At 37.3% G+C, this 22,048-nt stretch overlaps 1 protein-coding gene across 1 annotated transcript; it reads right to left on the reverse strand.

Moving 5' to 3' along the window:
* Positions 1-5,751: 5,751 nt before the first annotated feature.
* TNFSF13B (TNF superfamily member 13b) lies at positions 5,752-17,977 on the reverse strand. Its single transcript, XM_054655027.2, has 6 exons — positions 17,260-17,977; positions 17,071-17,176; positions 9,446-9,502; positions 8,980-9,092; positions 8,732-8,882; positions 5,752-7,083 (listed from the first exon to the last, which is right to left on the reverse strand). Exons 1-6 carry the CDS (start codon positions 17,584-17,586, stop codon positions 6,971-6,973), a joined length of 867 nt encoding a protein of 288 aa, XP_054511002.2. The 5' UTR covers positions 17,587-17,977; the 3' UTR covers positions 5,752-6,970.
* Positions 17,978-22,048: the final 4,071 nt, after the last annotated feature.

Genomic DNA, 22,048 nt, shown 5'->3' on the forward strand with positions numbered 1-22,048 from the left:
ACGACGGAGACAGTGAAATTACCTGCTTCCCCCCCACACACACTTTTTTTTTTGTATGTTCTGAGTATAGTAGTGATGAGTGCAAGAGAGTACAGAGATAAATAAAGCTGGACAAAGGGATTTTGGAAAGAACAAGTAAAGAAAGAAATAAAATAAGTGATGGAAAAAGTAGCAGACTACATGCTTCTCCTGTTTCCACTGCTCATTGGATATGCTGATGGCAGAAGATGTATTTCTGGCAACCTAAGAGGTAGGGAAGTGTACCATCATCCTTTTACAGACAAAGATTGTCAGACTCAACCTCATTTCTCATCAGCCTGCTCTACTTGTTTGCATCAGCCCTGACTCACTTCCAGCATAGCAGCCCAACACAGCATCACCAGTATTATTTTGCAGGTTGAGCACTGGTAAATTTAGCTGGTATTTGCAACTGATAATTGGATAGAGATGTAAGTGTGACCCATCATGAATTTCCTCTCAAAAAAATTATCAGTTGTGATTAAATGCCAGACTAACACAGGACTGAAAGGTTGCATGGGGCAATGGAGTCACTGGGGGAAGGTAGGCAGCAGCAGCAGCATGACAGTTTTCTTGCTGTTGTCTCAACTTCACTCACTCCTTCCACACAACTACATCTCTGTGTCCTCTCCAACTTACCATTGCATCAGACATGCACTTCATCCCATCCACTCACTTTGCTCTTATTTTCCCCTTCTTGGGTTGGTGGGGAGATGGAAAATCTACTATTTGAATGAAAGAAAAAAAATCAACAGTGTCTATTGCAGACTCATTTAGCTTTTCAAATCCCTGCCATCCTTGTGACTTTTCTGTTCCAAAGACAAAGCTAGGTCAGAAATCCTGAGGCAGCAGTTTGCCACCAAACAGTGCTTATCTGCTGTCCTCTGGCAAAACTTTCCCCCTTTTTCTCCTCCCTTTAAAAATGCTTTTAAAATGTCTGCTCTCCAGTGGTGCCAGAAATTATGAAGTGGCTGTTTTCAAGTTCCCTTAATGTCGAGACAAACACTTTCTAAGCACAGGTAGAACTGTCACTAACCCTTCCACAGCTACATGAAGTAGTTTCTATTAGGTTTGTGGGGAGTGGAGCTTCCCTTTCTGGTGGAGTAAGTAGAAACAGACCCCTGGATATTCTGTCTCCAACCTCCACCAAATGCAATGTTAAATGCTCATAGTGAGGATGGGACAAAGTTTTCTCAGTAGCAGAAGTTACTTACAATGCTCTCACATCACCCTTCCCATTGAGATCCCCATCACGTTCAAAGCACACAATGTCCAGTACCCAAGCAATAATTTAAGAACTTTTTCTCACACTTTTCCCAAAACATGCCTCTTGGCTGACTGCACACTTCTAACTATGTTTGTCTCCAGATCAGAATTTATTTCCCCTGGGGCTTTTTCACAATATTTGTTGCTGTAATATTTCCACAGGAGGATTCTAGCAGAAATATACAGCCCTCCATGTATTCAAAGCATGCTCCTGCTAATTTCAGTTGCAGCTGTGTGTTTCAACACTTCTGCAAATGAGACCACAAGGGCATCAGTCAGTCAGACAGAGAATGAGGAACATTCACTCAGTGACCACCTGTGAAAAGTCTTGTTTAAGGAACTCTACAGCAAAGGCTAGGGCAGTCTGGAAATTTTTGGACCAAACAGAGCTTTGTCAAAACCACAGTTTGTAGAGCCCAGCATGTTCTCCTAAAATATTTCGGACTGAACAAACTGTTATGAAACTGAAAATTATGCCTAGGGGGAACTGAGCTTAGACTTCCAAAAGGGCTGTTGGCTTCTGAGCCAGGGAAATTGAAAGTGGAAGTCCCTAGATTTAAAGGAGCTCATCAAGACTCCTCCCTAGGCTGAGAAGCTTTGGGAAGCAAGTAGACTAAGCACAGTCGGGGGAATTCACATACATGTTGTGATACAGGACTTCTCACAGCCATTGGAATGACTGACATTCATCAGGACTAGAGATAGGATCTGTAGATTGGCCAAAATGTTTTAGTAGAAGTGGTTTTACGTCAAAACTGAAACAGCTCTAGCCTTAAAAGAAGAAAAAAAATCAACATCTGTGGAAAGAAAACATGACTTTTCAGCCAGCTCTCACTGACAGAAAGGGAATGCAATTCTGATTTAAAAAGGACACTGTAACGTCTCTTCTTGCATGTTATGCCTCATTTATTACTTCCTTTCAACATTTCTTACATATATTTCTGGCCTTCGGCTTAAAACACTTTCCATCAATATCCTATTTTCCACAGGATGAAGTATCTTCTTTCTATCCACTTAGTGAACTGGGGAGGGGGGTAGGAAAAGAAGTCAAAGGAAACTTGCAAGAGAGTGAATGAAGATTATTACTTGGCCACATGGTTTGATTCAATTTACACTCTTAGGTTTGAGGTCATGCAGTACCTGATGACTTCTAGCAGCTTGCTGTGCTGAACTGGAACCTGCCCTGCCCAGCACATTAATGTTTGCTGATCCTGTTGAAGCACACACTGAGGACCCTGTGTTTCATTAGCACTCGGGAAATGAACACCCTTCCTTCCCCAGCAGGACCTTTTCTGACCCACCACTCAGTCCTTTCTCTGCCTCTCACATCTCCTGCTTTCTTATCAGAGAATCAGGCAGGGCAAAGGGATCATTCAGGAGGCCTGGACTTCATCCTGCTCAAAGAAGGATCAACACTGAATTCAGATGATGTTGCTCAGGGATTTATCAAAAAAAGTGCTGGAAATCTGTGAACAGCCTGCATCAGTGGCTGACTGCACTCCCCATGGTGTGGCTCTTCACTCACTTCCTGCTCAGATTTTGGCTGACACATGGCTCATGCTCTGTGTTATTCCCTGGTGTATGCTGGGGTCACTGCTGTTCAGCCAAAGTGAAGGCAGCACTTGTGCTGGACACAGTGGCCAGAAAGGACTAAAGGTCCTTGTGTAGCCATTGCCACCTGCAGCTTGCTGTCTCCTGCAGCCATCATCTCTGCCTGTTGCTTGTCTGGCAAAACCTGCTGACTCCTGGAGATGGTGTAGACCAAATGTCCAAGCTGGAAGGTGTCAGCTTACCCAAACAGTTTTTGAAGTGGCTGCAGCAGCAGCTGGATTGCTGAGGCTTTCATGCCTCACAGTGTGACACCTGTGCCATGGCAGAGGAGGAAGAGCCAGAGCTCTCCCCAGAAGCTATGTTTTGCTCATAGGTGCATGAGTTATGAGTTGTGAGCTGTGAATAAGAGAGCTTGTGAATTAGAAATCAATAAATTAAATCCTAGCTAAGGTCTCTCCTGTTCCTGCCATCCAGCTCCAAGTCTATTTTGTTTTCCCCATCACTGCTGGGATCTGTGTAACCTGCAAACTCCATGAGAGTCTTTTTACATCAAATATTTAGCTTCCCTCTTCCCTGTATTTGCATGAGCTTCCTTCTCACTCCTGTTTGGACTGACCTTGAAAAACAAGCTTAGACATTACTGATGTAATCCAGACCCAAAACTGCTGGGAACATTTTCCTCTTCTTTTTGAAAGTTCCATAGAGATAGAATATGCTTAACATGAGAGAGCATAAAATATTGTTCAAAAGCATATACCATGTGAGAGTCCAGAAGAAAGGGAGAAAGGAAGAAAGAAAACTCTTTTGAAAACAAAGAAAAACCCACGTTATACACATTTCTTCTTTCAAAGCAAAATCTCTAGTCCTTTCCAAAGAAAAGGTAGCCAAAGTTTTAAAATAAATTCCAAAGAATGCATTTTTCCTAACCTCATCTTTAGAAGAGTAGAAGGCTCTACTCTTTGAACCTCATCTTTGAGGGCTAAAGACAACCCAAGATAATTCAACCTAAGACACAAACCAGAGATACAGAAACTGTCAGCTCCAGCACTATAAGCTTGGCAAAATTATGGGACCTCTGAAATGAGTCTTAAATTGGCAAATGCTGAGCAATTTGAGAAATACTCAGATATAGAAAGGTCACATAATGAATGTACTCTGTATGTTGGCAGGGGGTGTGACTGTACATCATATAAAAGAGATGAGATTAAATACATTACATTCAAAGCAGCTATACATCTGTCAACTGCACATTATTAAAAAGGAAAGAATGATACAACTTCACACTTTCTGTTAAAATGTACGGGAAAGAAAAATCCCTCATTGTGCTACTTAACACCATGTGAAAAAGAACCAGAATATGCACAAAGTCTGTTGCATCTGCAGAAACCTCTCTTAAATGCAAGATATCCTTGATAAAAATGTAGAATATTGTATGAACCAACTAGATACTAATTATTGCCTATCACACTTATTTAAATATCTCCCAAATGCAGGATGCTTCACTAACTCCCACTCACTGAAGCATATGTGTGATGGGGGTCTGGATGCACTTTGCTACCTTCTGTATGACCAGCTTGTTAGCAGAATGATCAGGGATGAACTATTCTCCTTTTCTTTCTTTATGCTTTGATCAGAAAATGCTGATCTGTTAAAACTCAGCTTTGTGCAGAAGCAGGTTAATTTTGAAAACACAAGTTTTCTCATGAAGCCAGTGAAAAGCTAATCTGACAGCAACAAAATTGCTGGATTTGTCAGTAGAAATATCTGAACAGTCTGTCAGCTTGCAGTCTGCACACGTGGGAGTTCTCATGGTTCACAGAAACATGCTTCATGCTTTTTGTGAAGAAATTGAAGTTCAGTTGCAACCTTCTAAGGAAGGGAACACCTTTGAAAGCTTTTCTTTCTGAAGACAGAAGTTTACCTCCAAGCCAAATCATGCACCAGACCCTTTCCAAATGTCTGCACTTTGCACATTTGTCAGCAGCAGAAGGAAGAAATACAGCCTGGGAAATGGCTTAAGCTAAGTGCAGACAAGCCCACCAAAACCACTGGGGAAGCTTACACAATAAAAGTTAAGATTTGCAAGTTTAGCTACCAAGTCTCTGGGAAAGCAACAGTAACAACTCATTTTTCCTATAATCAGACAATGCTAAAATCAACAAACTTCTGATGAGAGATTCTGGGCATAATTAATGTACTTTAGTAATAACAAACAACTTGCTGCATGCTAACAGTTGTTTTACCTGTATGCAGCATTATACAACCTTGGTTAAATGGAGGGCTCCTTTATAGGATTTAAAATGCCTTTTTGGCAAATTCAGCACATCAAAGTTTAATCATAATAATAACAACAATAATAATAATATAAAGACAAAAAAAAAAAAAGATAAAAAAGCAGCAGCAGCTTCAGCTCCACAACACATAAATAAAGACATTTTAAAAAAGGAGGACTTGCAGATATTTTGAAACGGTCATTAAATCTCACACATATCCCAGTGTAAAAATCCAATACAGATATGCTTATTGCTGAAATGTCTTCCCAAAGCCCAGAGAAGATGAAATAATTGCTTCATTAGTTTACCATGCTTTATAATTCTGAGCTCCAAATCGCTTTTATTTATTATCTATCACCATGAGAAATCAATCAAAACACAATTCATAAAAACAGACAAGGAAACTGCAATACATCTTTTCTTTACTAAGTGAGCTTATATAACACAATTCTCAGGTCCTAAAAAATATTTTTCAAATAAAGTACAATGCATTATTTGGGGTTTTATTTTATCTATTCCTATAGCACTTCAATGCTTCTTTAAGAGCAGGGCAAAAAGTAGAATAGCTCCTTTGACCATAAAATATTTGGGACTAAAAACCGGTATAAATACTACCTACTGAACAAATCAGCCAGACAAAAGAAAAGGAAAAAGGACATCTGTTTATTTTTTCTACAGATGTGAATTTTTTTGTAAAACAGAGTTAAGCATTATATTCAAAACCGCAGAAAAAGCCTCTGAGATACAAGTGTATTTTCTTAGTTGAATGTCTGGTTCCAGATCTATTTGATTTATATTTTTTTTTACTGTATTCCATAGAATGGATCATGGCAAGAAGCAAGGGAAATATGACAGATACGTATGAAGTAGTATTTCCATTGGATAAACCACTCAAAAGAAGATAAAATTCTATTCCTAAATGCCCAAGACCAATGTGTGTATACATACTCTCAAATATATACAGATTTGTCTACATACTGTATATATCTACACACATATCTATATATGACTGCAGAAATTATGGAGCCAGAAATCCAATTCCAACCATGGTGTTGTGTCTAATCTCACTGTGCTTCTTCCTGTGCCAGCCTTGTTTACAAAGAAGTGTACACATATTCCTTGACAAGTAGCAATGCTTTGAAGATTGAGCTGTTGAAGTGTTCTACATGTCCTTTTTCCAGTAAAATTAATTCTAATTAGTAAATGCTAATAGATTGTAATAATTTATTCACTTTTTGTTTATAGGGAAGAAGCAAGACAGTGGCTGCAATTCTGTATATTTTTTTAATTATCTCAGACATTTAGAATTTTTCCTTCCCCAGTATCTCTGGGAAAAGAAAAAAAACCCCAAAACTCAGAACACAGCAACTAACAATTTCATTTTGTGGTGAGGAGTCTACTGTTCAATGTTTTTTCCCCACACTTTATATATTAAATACTTTACTGATAAAAAAGTGCAAATCTAGGACCCACTTTAATTTTAGATTTTCTTTTCAATTGATAACAATTTGATAGTCTGTGGTCCTGGTCATGTTGTTAGTTTTGGGCCACTCCTCCAGTTTACCATATGGATAACAAATTGTTTCAAAGCCAAAACCTCATTGTTTTATAGTTGTTATCTAGAGTGTCCCATTGTCTAAAATAAATTGGCTTTCTGGTAATCACATGGTGGTTATTTCACAAGTATGTCTGGTATGTTTCCTGTTTTGGGTTTGCATGTTAAAGTGAACAAAATTCTTAGAAGCCTGTGGTGGATTGGGAGAGGTTGAATTGGCAGCTTTATTACAATTCAATATTTTTTCTGACAAAGGCATAGGTAGAGAAGAAAATAGCATTAAGCATAAAAACAGAAATGAAGGGCTTCAGAGGAGTCTTACTGCACCAAAAAAAGTACCGTCTCCATCCAAGGATATTTTCGCCCTTCTCCGTGGTATTGTAAGTTGAAGTTCATCCCCTTCTTCTAATTTTGCAATGCCTGGCAAAAGATTTGGAGTATCTTTAAGTTAATATCTCAAACACATTACTTTATAAATGGTACTCAAAAGTCATTATGTGTCATCTTCCAAATGTAAGCACAGCTTGTTACTTGTGAGGAGTGTTTTTATCTTTAGGTACAATCTCAGAGTTTACAGTCTATCCAAAGCTGACACTTAACATCCTCTGTGAAGATGGACTTAATTTCCACACTGCACTCGGCATAGCAGAGTTCACTTCAGCAAACACAGCAAAAATTTCTAACAGTGGTGTACCCAGGTTCCTCATGTTATGGTGACGAGACAGTCCCAATCAGCATTGAGTACTACTGGCCCCAGACTACTCTGTTCCCACACTTCTGGAGGAGGTCTTATGAGCTTTACCAACCTAATGAAGTTACCACACATCAGCTGATCCACTACAACTGCAAAGCACAAAAGTTTGCCTCCTGCCAGACACACATCAGCTGATATGATAACCAAGAGCATATTGCCTTCAAGCTGCAGCTGCTGAGCTGAGAACACATCTAATACCTGCTGGGACACAACCCAACAGCATGAGAGAGAGAAGTCAGAACTTTTTTTCAGGTGAAAACAGAACAGTAGGAATTTGGGAAGCAGGAATCATGAAGTGGCAAGATAGAGATCCTAGTTAGGAAAGGGGACCAGTAGTACAAGGGTAAAATCAGAATATAGATGAATGTGTGACTAGCAACATAACCACCTTCAAAAAAGGGGCAAAAAATCAAAGGAAGTGTTTGGACATCCTCAAGTGCCAGGACAAAGTATCTAGTTAGTTAGTTAGTTAGTTAGTTAGTTAGTTGGAATTTTTTTTATTGGGAAAAAAATAGCTGCCTGCCACATCCCATTTGTTTAATGTCATTACTTGCTGACAGCCAACTCCATCCCTCAGTGTCATCCACTTTTTCATAAGGCATTGAAAAAAATCTTGCTGGAAAATAACCAAAGAGAAAACCCTCAAATCCACCATTAAGGTGGAAAGACAGACAGGTAAGAAATGATATATGGGGTTTTATAGGCCTTGACACTAATTCTCCTTAAATGCTACTGCAGGAATATACACATATATTGACCATTGAGCCTGCTGGACTTGCATTAAATATTTTAATTTGTCTTTCTTGTGATGTTTCTAATTTGTGCAGTCATAAAGACCACCTTATAGGAATTAACTGTTTTTCATCAAACCAAAGACTAAAAATCCGGTAGCCTTTATAAGGAGTAGAAATATCACAGTTAGGTATGCAAGTATTGGATGGCTAAAATCCATACATGATATTTCAAAGGAGAATATAGCAATTTAATATTTTCTTGGGATGACTAAATGTGGAATTCAACTCCTGCCTGCCTCAGGCATCTAAGTGAAAGCACCAAAATGTCTAACCACATTACAGAGGCAATGAAGAGAGCAAAATTGTTCAGATCACCAAGCTAGATGCATAATCTCCAATTGCTGATATTTCATATAAAACTGTATTTTCTGAAAGTATTCTGTAATTTTTCAGTGAGCCAGATCCATGAATGCAGACCCTGTTCTTTATGACTCCTACAATACAACTGCCCCTCACCACAGATTCTATTTGATACAGCTTATTATTTGCAAACAAAGAAAAGGAAAATGCAGATATTTACCAGCAGTATAGCAAGAATTATTTGGATAAGACTGTGGCATATTTTGGATGCAGCGAAACAATGTCACCAGGCTGAGATCATCACCAAACACATGAGCCTTCTTCCTCTGTATTAGGTGTCCCATAGCAAATGTTGTATCTGTATATAAAACCTACAGAAAGAAGAGGTGGAAACTTTAAACTTATTGTATGGAAGCATTAAAAAATCCTGATGAAAGTCAAGTGCTGAAGTGAATTGAGCTTTCTCACCTGGCCATATATGAAAAAATAACCTGTTTCTTTGATCACTATTTTATTTCCTTGTTCTTCCAGAGCTGTTCCACGTTTAAAGCTCAGGAGCCAAGGGACAATGCTTGAATCATCTAAAAGACAAAATAATTTTGGGTGATTGGAAATGTTATTTTCTTCATTTTCACCTGTCGAAAAATGACAAAGGCTGACTTCTAGAAAGAAATTCCAGTCTCCCTAGGTGGATTTCCCCACTGGAAAGATGATATTTGCAAGAGCCATCCAGATACAGGGACCTTCCAGATTCAGGGACCTCCTTGTTGTTTTTTGAATTTTTTTTTGTTTGTTGTTGGGTTTTTAAAAAAATTGTTTATTTTATTTTTAAATTTGCTGTTAAAACTCAGTTACTGCTTTGAAGTTAGGTAAAATTTGTTGAAACAGTTATCCCATGGAATAGTTAACTATAAATCATGGCACATAGTCTTACCTTTCTGTTGGATATCACTTTTGCTGTCAGCAATCAGTTGCAAGCAGGCCTGCAGCACTGCAAAGTGAAAGCATTTTGAAATCAAAGAAACAAAAGTCAGTAATAGAATAAACTTATGAAACTACTTTCAGAAAAAAAATAAGGTAATGGAAGAAACCTCTCAGTCTCACCACTTATTTTAAACCAGAACATATTAGTTTTAACACGGATTTTACTCATATGTACAAAATGAAAATTCTTGTCCCAACATATACTAGATGACTTTCAGAGAGTCAAGTGGGAGGCCTCAGGTAACAGCACCAGTAACACTTGCTTGTTTCCATATCTGGTCCTTATATAACTATGTACATTAAGTCAAATGAGCTAGAAATCATTAGGTCAATTAGGCTTAATAATTTTCTAAACAAAAGCTTGAAAAAAGCCCCAACCCCACTAATAGACAGCAGATTTTCTAACTATGTTTGACATATTATTTAGAGAAATTACTTTCTATTTATAGTTGCTGTAAAATATTAGTCATACATAGTTTCATAATAAATTCTCAAAGTCCATATATACCTACTTTCAATATGTTTTCAGATACCTACATTAGATCAACCTATACTAAGAGGGAAAATAGAGAGAGTTGGCAAATTAATGCATCCTTAGCAAATTAATGCACACATAACAAATAACTTGGTATCCATCAAAGTGTGTGGCTCAAAACTGTAGAGATTGGTGACACTAATGAGAAATAAGTTATTTGTTCAGAAAAAAATACTGCAGAATGTTAAAATATAGATTTGCAAGTGAAACAAAGATCTTGTAAAAAAAACCTGCTAAGCATTAAGTGTCAGGCAACAGGATAAAAGGAAAAAAAAAATAGCTGCATTTGCTTGAAGCAGATTTTAATCAAAACATCTGGTTGCTATGTTACTTTGAAGGATGGAAAACCAAGTAGTAATACTTACTCCACATGACAGAGACCAAATGAATTTATTAAGAATCAAGAGAAGAAAATTCTGCCATGGATTGCTCCATTTTGTTTGCCACTTTTCAGACAAGAAGAGATTTGGCTACACAGATTTGGCTATGATGGGGAATGCCATGGATATGTGGGATCCTGTTTCTGCATCTGTCAGTGGTACCCACATGTGTAACCAAGTGTCCAGTGACACAAACCTCTTTGTGCACAGCAGGTAGCCAAAGGATTTGGGTATAAAGAAGTCTCTTTATGTTTCTAAATCTCATTTTTAAGGAGTCCTTCTTGAAAACAGCAGAGGAGGGCTGGATGCTCACCAGCACTCAGCAGTGCCAACTGGCAGCACAGAAGGATTCAAGTGCACATCTGGGAACGAACCAATTCCAGAATGATCACACAACCTGCAAGCCCTCATGGTAATAGGAATTCTGTCATCCAAACTCCTGTCTCCTATGCTGAAATGTGTCCTCGAGTCTTATCAATATACATCAATAATGTGCTACAATTTATAGATTTTTCAAACCAAGAATTTAAAGGCATCTGAATTATCTACCTTCTGGTAAGAAATAAAAACCACAAAATTAATAAAGGTATTATACTTCACACATTTTTCTATCACACTTGTGAGCAAAATAATTTTCTGGAAAATAAACTTCTGAATAAAATGAAAATGTGATTTTATGGAGACACACAACACAGCACATCAGGCAATAAGTTTCAAAATTTTTAATTCATTTTGGAACAAGATGTCTTCATAGTGAATGGAATTTGGTGATCACCTAGTATTTCAGTAAGCTAAAACAAAACTTTAATTCTTGCTTTTAAAAGAACTCACTAATGTGAGTTCACCAAATTTTTCACTAACCAAACAAGATTTGTGATGAGTCCCCCTAACCAGCTGCTATCCAGCTGTATGCCAGTGAGCAGTGTATACAAGCAGTGAAAGCTATGGCTGCTTTAGCAACTCTTGTTAAACTTGCCTGCAAACTTGGTGGGCATTCTTCAAGCTATCCTAATTCTCAGTTTGCAAGTGTGGATTTCTGTTTCAGCTCTGGTTGCAGCACTGAAATTCTAGTCAGCATTGCTGAGAACTGCTCATAGTAATTAAAATCTGCAAGATCAGTACAGTTTGAGATCATCTCCATCTTTTTAAAAAACATACCAACTCTACTTCATTCTAAAGACATCAGATCTGCACTTAATCTCTAAAAAAAGATCTGTCTCTTTTCTTTTAATATATGCAGATAGGAACAAGCCCCCACAGAATATAGTAAGCTTGTTTTTGGAGAAAATGCATGCAATTGTGTCCTTCATGACAATAGAAACTAGCACAGTGGCCATTTTCCCTAAAGCTACAAAAGACAATATCTAAAAAAGTGCTTGAAGGACTGAACAACAACGTGCTTCAAAAATATGTTCAGAAGCCAAAGTTGACACATAACTATTTCCAGTATATACAAGTACTTTGACTTCAGTGGAACTATTTACATGCCTAAAATTAAGTAATTTGTTGAAAAAATTCCAAGTAAACACTACTACTAAGAAGGAGAATATATGGATATACAAAGTACATTTTCTGCGTAAATTAACAGGAATTTTCAGTAAAAAGTAAATGTTGTTAAAAAACACCAGCAATTGTATTCCAAGAAGTATCCTAATCTTAAGTACAAGATGAAGATTACATGTATTACAAAATACACATTGAATAGTTGCTATTTAATGTCTTTTAGCCCAGAGTAAGTCAAACCTGAGCAACATCTTTGTAGTCTAGAGGATTTTTGATTAATAATGAAAGCAAAATGCAGGATTAATGCAATACAACTTGAAAATGTGTAAAAATACCAAAACTGAATGTCACCATGAGATCTATCTGTATAAAAGTGTCTTGAAGATATTAAACAGTCCAGATGCCTTTATAAACCACAGCCAGCACATGCAATGATGTGTTCTCTACTGGTTGAGCAATGTAGTCACGATTTTAAAGAATCTCTACTATCTTTTGCTGAAGGACAGCATATCTCCATGCTTTAAGAACTTATATTGGTAAAATAAAATTTTCCCTCACATGCAAACTTTGTTATTTTTTAAATTGCATAATAATTTTAGTATTTTGCAATCTCACTTAATGATCCATCCAAACAAAATTTCAAGTTTAATATTTGTAAGCTCATGTATAAAATGTTAAGTTTTGATATCTGAGGTCTGAGACATTTGTGCTCATTTTTGCTGAAATAAAACCTAGGAAAAACCCTAATCTTGAAAAAAAACTAACAAACCCAAACCTCCTTATACAGGTTCCTTTTTTGTCTAGATCTGTTCTCTATAGGTTTCCCAAAGCACATTTAAACACCAGACAATTTAATTTATAATGACAAGCATTTTCTTGAAGCATTTGCAGTTTTTCTTCCCTTAACTTCTTGATTTCTCATCACAAGACGTCTCCTAGTTTTTTTTTGTGCATATTTTTAAACTGGTTTTCATGAACTCTATCACAGTAGAAACCTGGACAACTGGTTAATCTGGTATTTTTTAATAGACATGTCTTTGTATGGCATTAATTATGGATTCAGTCTGTCCCTGCATTAAAATTCCTTGATTATAGTTGCATGAACGACTAAAAGCTAACAAACATCTTCAAAGAATTAATAGCATTATTTTGGCCTTCACAGAATTGCCAATAACACGTTACCTTTAGAAAAACAAAGGAATTGTTTACTAGGAATTAAGACTTCTATTATACAGAATATAGCAGAATGTTTGGTTTAAAACTTAGAGCATATTTGGTGTATTTTTGACTGTATAATGTTCTGCATAATACACAGCACTGATTTATTCACTCATTCATTCAGTGAAATTCTTCATGTAAAATTGCAGGAATTGCATCAAGTAATTTTCTCTCCTTTTTCATAGAAGGGTCTATTTCCTTTTGAGTTACACTTTTGCCAGCAGAAACAAATAAGGATAACATATATTTTCAAGAAGTAGGGCTTTCTTTGACCTCTTCAAACAATACAATATGAAGTATTGTGAATAATTGGTAAGGGAATTTTATATGTGGCATTTGTTTAAGCTGGTAAAAAAAGCTTACATCTCAATTCAAAGATCACTAAAGTCAAGTACCACTTGTAAAACCTCTTGCCATCCCTTTCTCACAGATATCTGAAGTAACAACATGCACAGTCAAAACACTTCCAACCAACAAATGTATCAATTTTCCAGTACAGTAACTTTATTGAGAGCAAAGGCAAAATTCCATCACCATGCTTGGAAGGTAAGAGTTACTTCCCATGGACACGACTGCTATTGGAGTAGAACCTGAAAATTGCTAGTAAAAAAACAAATTGCCAAATCACATGCCAGGTGCCCAGCCTCATTGATTTATGGAATTACATAGAATAGTTCCTCAGCTCCTTCATACATGCAAGGAGTTGGGCAACCTCCGTACACCAAAGTAAACGTAGTCCATGGGGGCTCCACTCTGATCCCAGCATTTGTGCTTACAGAAGGCCTGATTCTCACCTCCCTCGGCCATGGGAATCAGAATCCCAAAATAATGATCAGATTGAGGAACTGAAGGAGTGTGAAAATGAAACCTGATGTTGGTACTTTGGCTTAGGCAATGGGACCTAAATCTTGTTCCTAGGCTCAAGTGCACATGCAGCTTTTAGGAAGAAGCACACAGGCAATGCAATCAATGACTGTGAATAGAATATAAAATTCAGGAGAGGTCTTTTGTTGTGCACCAATTTTCCCCCACAGATGAAATTTGTAAAGAGAAAGACAAAAAGAAAAAGTACATCTGTTGTAACATGTCCCGACATGACATTTGCCAGGAGTGTGCGTTTCAAAATCACCCATTACCTCCTACTCATTGCATGAAGAACTCTGGTTCTGATTGCTGACTGTGCAGCTTTATTTGGAATTGATGCTTGAAACACTTCTCTTCAACCTACCCGAGCTGGAAATTTTTTCAAGACACAAAATGTGCAACTACTGATGACTAATAGTTTTATGCATTAGCACAGATAAATGTAAACCCCATAAAAAAAGAAACAACTTTGTGTTAAATCCACTTTCATTCAATTGTCCTTTTAATTAAAATGCTTCACTTGTATGCATTAAAATGAAAATTCAGTATGCTTAAGAAAGGCTGTAGTAGGTCTAAAAAAAGAATGATGGGGCATCCATTCCTGGAATTTGATGACTAAAGTCTAAAAATCCCAGAACTGAACAATGACTTTATTTATAAACAAGATATTAGTTCTATATTTTACTTCTGCTCTCTGTTGAAGCACAAGAGAAGCAATCAGATATCAGTGACGTTTCCAAATATTAACTTTCTAAGGAATTGATCCATATTCCTTTCTAAGGAAACATCCAGTGATGTTTCCAAATATTAACTTTCTAAGGAATTCATCCATATAAAAGTAAAATGATGAGTCAACAATTAATTATGAAATCAGACTCTACTTTGAGACCTTGCTGAAGCAAACAGAAGTAGAGCAAGAACAGGCACCTCACTCAATACCCTGATTTATTTGTCATTATAGCAGAATGAGTGCCATACACCTGCAGGACAATTTGGAGACTGATGGGATTCTGGAACCCAGATATGAATGTCAAAAGATCAAAACGAAGAGCCTATAATTCTGTGTACATGACCAAGTAGTAGACTGGATTCAGCACCATGAACAACACCATGTTCTTCTATTTAACTCACTCTGCTAAAACAAAATTTAACATTGACTAGTAGGTTCATGGTCATCAGTGAAATCTGATCTGAGAAACTATAATATGTTACTGAACTCTGAAAAGCTAAATTGTTTGTAATTAGAGTGGGTAGAAAGCTAATTCTAACAGACAACCTTTGATATAAATGAGAGATTTGCAATTTAATTTTTCCTTTTTTATATACAAAAATATGAGGTTCATGTTAGAAAACATTTTTGTAATAGGTCAGCTTATGTAGTTTTTCCCTTTAAAATGAATGCTCATATTCTGTGTTTTCTTTGATCCATCCTAAACAACCTTAAAGCCAGCTGTACCTTAAAAAAAAGTTTACAGAAATAAGTAGCTTAATTGAAATTTTATATGTTACAGGTATGATCAGAGGTGGCTACATGATGAGAAGAATCAAAAGTCTACTCAGAAGCACAGCTGAGGCGCCCCAAACCTGCTCATCTCAAATAGCAGTAAGACGAAAGATGAAAGCTATTGTGAAGGAAACTGGATTACTTGAAAAATATTGATGCTCTAACATTCATTTAAAAAAAGTCATCTCCTTATTTTTCATGATATTTGTACTTCAGGTCACTTTTTTTTATTTGGGAGTTCCTCGGGTGGGGAGGGCAGGGGAGCTCTGTGGTTCCTGTGGTAGGAAACAGGCTACAAGAAGTACAATTTAAGCAATCATGAACTCCGTCCTGTTTGCGAAATCTTTCTTAGCCAAGAGCTTGAATCAAAGACTGAAATAGAATAAATCTCATATAAACCTATGGATTTTAAGTGATGTCCTAAATTAATGGGGTTTTTTTGAATATTGGAAGTAAGGGGATTATACTTAAGAACTTTAATTTCATTTAGCTTACTGAAGCTCAATTGAAATACATTTCATTTTAGTTGCTTACTGAGAAACACATTTTATGCAAAGCTTCATTTAGTCTTTACCTATAATTTACTCCATTTCAACTTCTCTAAATAGCTTAAGATATCAGTTAAAATAATATAAAAGTATACATAAGAAGAGTGAACTGATTTAGCAACTCAGGAATATTTTAGTTACTCAGTGCAATTAGCATATGTATGCAAACTGGTATAATAAAATTCTTCATTTCATCTTATAAGACCTCATTGTGTTTGGAAAAATAATGAAATGTAGCCATTTTATCCCCAAAGAAAAAAAAATATATCCCATTAATATGTCAACTCTATAATACACATCAGTGGTCTTTTATGGAGCACAGTCTTCAGTGTTCTTTGCAGAGCCTTTTAGAAAGGAGAACCATGACCAAAATAATCTTACTGGATAGGCATTCCTTTATTAATTTTACTATTTGTTGATAGGTTGTTTTAATGTAGAAATGATGCTAAACTTCTGAATTCTTTGTAGTCTGCCTCTTTTGTCAGGTATGAGCTAGCCTTTCTTCTTAAAAGCTCCTATTTCCTTAAAGTTCTCATTACTTCTCTCTTTTTTTTTGATGAGTATGCTTCCCAGAAAAGAGAATTGGCATTTTTATTAATAGATTTCCCTCCCTACTTTGATCAGAGAGAATTGAACAGTTAAAAATCTGAATGACTTGAAGTTACCTTTCTCAACTCTAACACATCATGCAATTTGGGGTCTAACATTCAAAGTTTAACCTGCAGATAGCATAAATATCCGGTACTTGAAACAGCATGTCCCTACTCATGGCAGGGTGGTTGGACTACATGGCCTTTAAAGATCCCTTCAAAACCAAAACATTGTGTGATTTAATATTCTGTCCTTAGAGAGAAATGCCTATGGTTAACACCATTCATCCACCAATAATTTTGAAAACCAGAATGGGCTCCGGGAGCACGGATCAACTGACAGGAGAAAGAAAACACAAATCAAACACTCCTGCTTTTCTCTAGACAGTATCCAACAGCAGCACCCCAACCCACTTCATCATCTGGTATTTACCTTTTTCTTCTGTGTTGTCAACAGACCGCCTGCCCCTGTTTCTACTCCCGTTCCAGATTTCCTTTTGGAAGCTCTCAGCTGTGCCAGTACCAGCAAGCCTGCTCTCCTAGCGAGGAGAGGCAACAGTCAGTGAGAGCAGCCCCACACTGGTCCATGCCCTGCAAGTCCAAACGCCCCCCTCCAGCTTACCTGCCTGGAGCCAGCTGCAGACACTTGCAGGAAGGAAGAAACAGGGCTACCTGCTTTGTTTTCATCGGGGGACACGAGTGGTTGGTCTAGCGGAGACCTTGCCTGGATGCTGTAGATCAGCTCGCTGCGCAGGGCTTCTAGTTCTGTTTTCAGGATGATAACATGGTAAAGAGACACTGCTGCAAGACAAGAGGACAGGAGCATTGCAAGCCACAGGAATGTGACAGGAAAAAGTCTCGTGGCGCCTGAAGCAGCACCAGGGGGGGCAGAGGGAGAGGAGGCGGTATCCTTCTGTTGGATGACGTGCACACAGTCCACGGATTTCATCGCTGCTCTTTCCTTACTAAAGCCAGAGGGAGAGTTCAGCTGTCCCCTTCCGAGGTGCAATCCATGTTACCAGTTGCTCTCTGAAACTAAGGGCATCCAGAATAAGTGAACAAAACGCCCAGATCATTTCCTGTCATATGAAGCTGTTGATAGCACCATTAGACTTAATGTACACAGTGAACATCTAAGATTCTGTCTTCCCTTTGTTTCCACCTCTCTGTGCTGCATTTTGGAAACGAATACTTTCTCACAAGCTACCTTCCTCCTTTCACTTTCCACTAGTTATTTATGTGGCAGCTTGCTATAGCCATTTCCCATAATCTTTAAATTCAGGCACAGCCAGTACCACTGGTGATTTTAAGCCTTATCTAAAAGTGCAGAAACCATGTAAAGTTTCCTGGCAGAAACCATGTAAAGTTTCCTGGCAGAATTTCATCCAGTGGTACTTAAAAGACATACACATATGACAGGCATGTACCTCTGTGTGTGTGTAGGCATATAGATGTACTCTCTATATACATTATATCATTTATATTAACATGTTTACATTCATATCCAAAGTGCCAATATGCCTACAGAGGAGATAAATTATTAAAAATATTTTTTTTTCCTTTTCTAAAAACAATAATGAAAACATTCCCAGTTATGAGTCACAAATTACAGGTTTCTCAGTTGTATGAAGATGCTAATTCTGCAGTTCAGTTCATCAAACTATCTGGAAAAGGGATGACATTTTATTAAACTTTTCTAATAAATACAGTCTCTCTAAAGAACTCAAGAACCTGCATTAATGCAAAAGGGAACGTTAAGAAGCACTGAAAGGAAATTTGGTGGGGTGGAACTAGAAGTGGTGAAAACTAGGGGATGGAAAAGAATGAGAGAGGGGGAAATAAGAACAGGGTAAAAGGGAAAATATTTATTTAGAGAATTTAAAATTAAACACAACACAAAATTTTAAACATGCATGCTGACATCACTCAGGTGAATCCTGAGTTTCTGGTATAAGTTAATCTTTTAAGATTTTATAAGTCTTTTCATCTTAAAACTCTATATTAGGAATTTCTTCTCTGTAACAGCAAGGATACCTAGACACCCCACATATGTTCATGTGATTTTTTTTTCTGTCTTCTCACACAAAATTTCAACTTTTACCCCTTTGTTAAAAGTTCCATGGTGTGGGGCAGAAGAAAAATGATAAAGAGTATCACAATTATGGCTAAAATCAATGGGCCAACCCCTCTTACCATGTAACCAAACTTTATCTTCGCAAAAGAAAAAACTTTTACAGGTCAGTCCAAACACTGTGTAATAAATCCTTATGACAACACCTACCAGAGTAGCTCAGATCAAATTAATTCTGTTGGGAAGGAGAAGGAAGAAGGAACAACAATTGAGTGACAGCTTCTGTAGCCTCTCCCTCTTCTGTTTCCTAAGGCCACAAGAAATGTAGTGTGATTATAGGCTTTATCATCTTCCGTTGTGATGCAAGGCACTCTTTTCTTTTTTTTGCCACTTCTAGCAACTACACACATCCTGCACAGATAAGTAAATCTGTCCCTAAATGCAAAGGAAAAAATAGATATCCTGTATCTCGCACCTAGAAGCCACTGTGAGAAATTATATAGAAATCAGTGTGGGGTGGAAAAAATAGAATAACATACCATTTCTGTTCCCATTTTAAAGAGTAAGTTAGGCTGTAAATGGGGCTGCATTTTGAAGGAAATTTAATATGAACTAATGTAGGTTTTTTTTAACAGAATAAGCAATTATTGGTACTAAGCAGACATGCCTTCAAGTATCCCTAGACATCAGAACATTACCAGACTAGTACTGACTGTTCCAAAAATAAAAAATAATGTGACAGTTGGAAAAGAAGTGCTATTTTAGAAAATGAAACCGAGTGAGAACACGAAAGTTATAACTAGCTATCCAGGAATACCAAGAAGCTATTGGCCAGTGAGGTCTCTGCAGTCATTAATGTATCAGAAAATATCAGACTGGTATATAAATAGCAGTGCTCTTGCCACTTCTAGAGAAAATAGGCTGTTCCCAGCCTCCACAGGCTCTTTAAATGGGTCATTTTTTGGGCTGACAAAGTAATTGTGGTGACATAGAGGACTTCTGTAAGACATCTGGCTCCATCTTGCTTATAATTCTGATCAATGACAATTTCAAAAGGGAGATGAGGAAAATCTCAACAGCCCACACATGGGAAATTGTTAAATTCAATAGGCATTTGGAGCTAAGCATCAAAGGGATTCCTCTCTTGGCAACCTTGTGTTGTTCTGTAAATTTATAAGCAGTTAAGTTGTTTGAAAGAAAGTGTAAGCTCAGACAACTTCGGTGATGACAAAAACAGTGGAACAATAGCTAATGACAATAAGAGGTCAATCATGAAAACCTGTATGAATCACCTAGAAGCATACTTAGTTAAACAACTTCTAATATAATCAAATGGAGCTTTAGTTAACTGCAGATTGCTAATTGTATCAAAGTGTATCACAAATATTACTTCAAAAACAAAACACAAAAATCACCAAACCCAAAAAAGCCCCCAAACCAAATAACAACCCAATGCTAGCTGCAGAGCCTGGAAGCTGGAGGCAGTGTCTCAATGCTTGCCACTATGTCTTGTCATAACATACTCCCCTTGTGATTCCTCTCGTTGGCAGAGCTGCAAAGCAAAGTCAGTAAGATCAGCACATGCTGCTTCTGCTGTGTTTTGAACTAAGGTGTGACTAAAGAGGACTAAGGAGTGCTCAGATCAGCCTCCCACAAGCAGACATGGGAAGGGATGATTTCAGCTGAGCATAAGCTCTCAGTGGAATATTCTTGTTAAAATAGAGGTATACTATCTGGATATATATGCTGTAGGGAAATAGCATCGTGCTTTTATATTGGCAGAACCTATTTGCATATAGCTAAGACTGACAAAACTGAACTGTGAAAAAGGTCAAAAATACAGAATTAATATAATAGACCTAAAGAACTAATCTCAGAAATGGTGTTCAGGTTTTGGCTAGCAGCTTGCTTCTACTGGACAGCTTTCCTGAAAATCCTTTTGCAAACTTTTGTACCACATCAACAATTTTGGTCTCAAGAAACACATGCAGTCAGGAAGCCTTAGGGGCTGCTTTAAAACCAGTTCAAAGCAGTATTTTCCAAACTATTGCTACAAAAGGAAATATCATTGGATTAAACTGCAGAAAAGTAGCCCTGGCCATTTAACTCCACAAACAAATAAAAATAAACCCTTATAATAAATATATTCTGAAAATATGGTCTTAATTTGCATACACAGTACATGATCTGTGCATACACCAGTGTCTCCTTATCCCAAAGTATGAGCTATGTTGAACATTCAGATTAACTGACTAAAAAACCTCTTTCATTTAGCCAAGGAAAACTATTAAGAAATGCCTTGGCTAGTCTAAGAATTCTAGTTAACCAAGTCCTTTACTTCCAGGAAAAAGATTAAAAATTTAGGTAAATTGAAAACAATAAATAAATGAAAACCAAACCCCAACACATTACCACTGAAGATGCTTAAAGGTGAGAATGTTTCACTACAAGACAGGAAAATGGGTTCCTGAACCCATTATTTAGGATTCCTGAACCCAAATTTAAGGCTGTGTAAAACTTCCAAGATGTTACAGCAGAAACAAACCCTGTAATTTTATGCAGGAAATTAACTTTTTTTAAATTTTTTTCATTTCCATTATGCAGAGGTCCAGATTAAATTATAAAAATGGGTCCTGCTAATCTGAAAATTTATAAAAGATCAACATTACATCTGGTGGGGAACCAAGGCAGAGATAGCAACCAATCATACAGGAAATTTGTGGTTTAACCAGAAACTGAATTCTTGATTTCCTGAAATCCAGTTATGTACTTTAACCACAAAAGCATCTTCTTTGTGGGAGAGGAAAAACCCATAACGAAGTTCAATGCACAAAAGAGAAGCAGTTGATATGACTGTGAAGTCTTGTGTAAAAACCCAATTTACTGAAGAAACATCAAAGTTTACTTCAACACAAACGTTCTGTTTTTAAAGAGGAGGTTGTGCAGATGCTGCAACCCAGAGATCCAGGCGAGTGTGTCGCAGGCTGCACTAAAAGTACGCCTCCAGTGGCAAGGGTCCAGCTCCACATACTTCTGGAGCAGCCGCAAAATGGTCCCTGCGGCTATTCCAAGAAAGAGACCACGCTATCTCGCCTTACCACACAAGACAGTGCAGAGCACAGAAAAGGCTGAGGCTCCATTCTGAAATTTTCCATTTCGAGTCCTTTCTGAAGATGGACAAAACAGGAGGACTATTTTGAGGGAGATCAGAATAAATCCTGTATTATAGTTTTCTGCTAATAAAGAGATCTGTATGTAAGTATTCACAGATACCCCTCTGAAACAGTACAAATTCCCTTCAAGAACACTTAATTAGTTCTTTCAGCCATTAACTACAGCT

The sequence above is a fragment of the Agelaius phoeniceus genome, chromosome 2 (genome assembly GCF_051311805.1).
Source record: "Agelaius phoeniceus isolate bAgePho1 chromosome 2, bAgePho1.hap1, whole genome shotgun sequence".
In the NCBI taxonomy this organism is placed as follows: Eukaryota; Metazoa; Chordata; class Aves; order Passeriformes; family Icteridae; genus Agelaius; species Agelaius phoeniceus.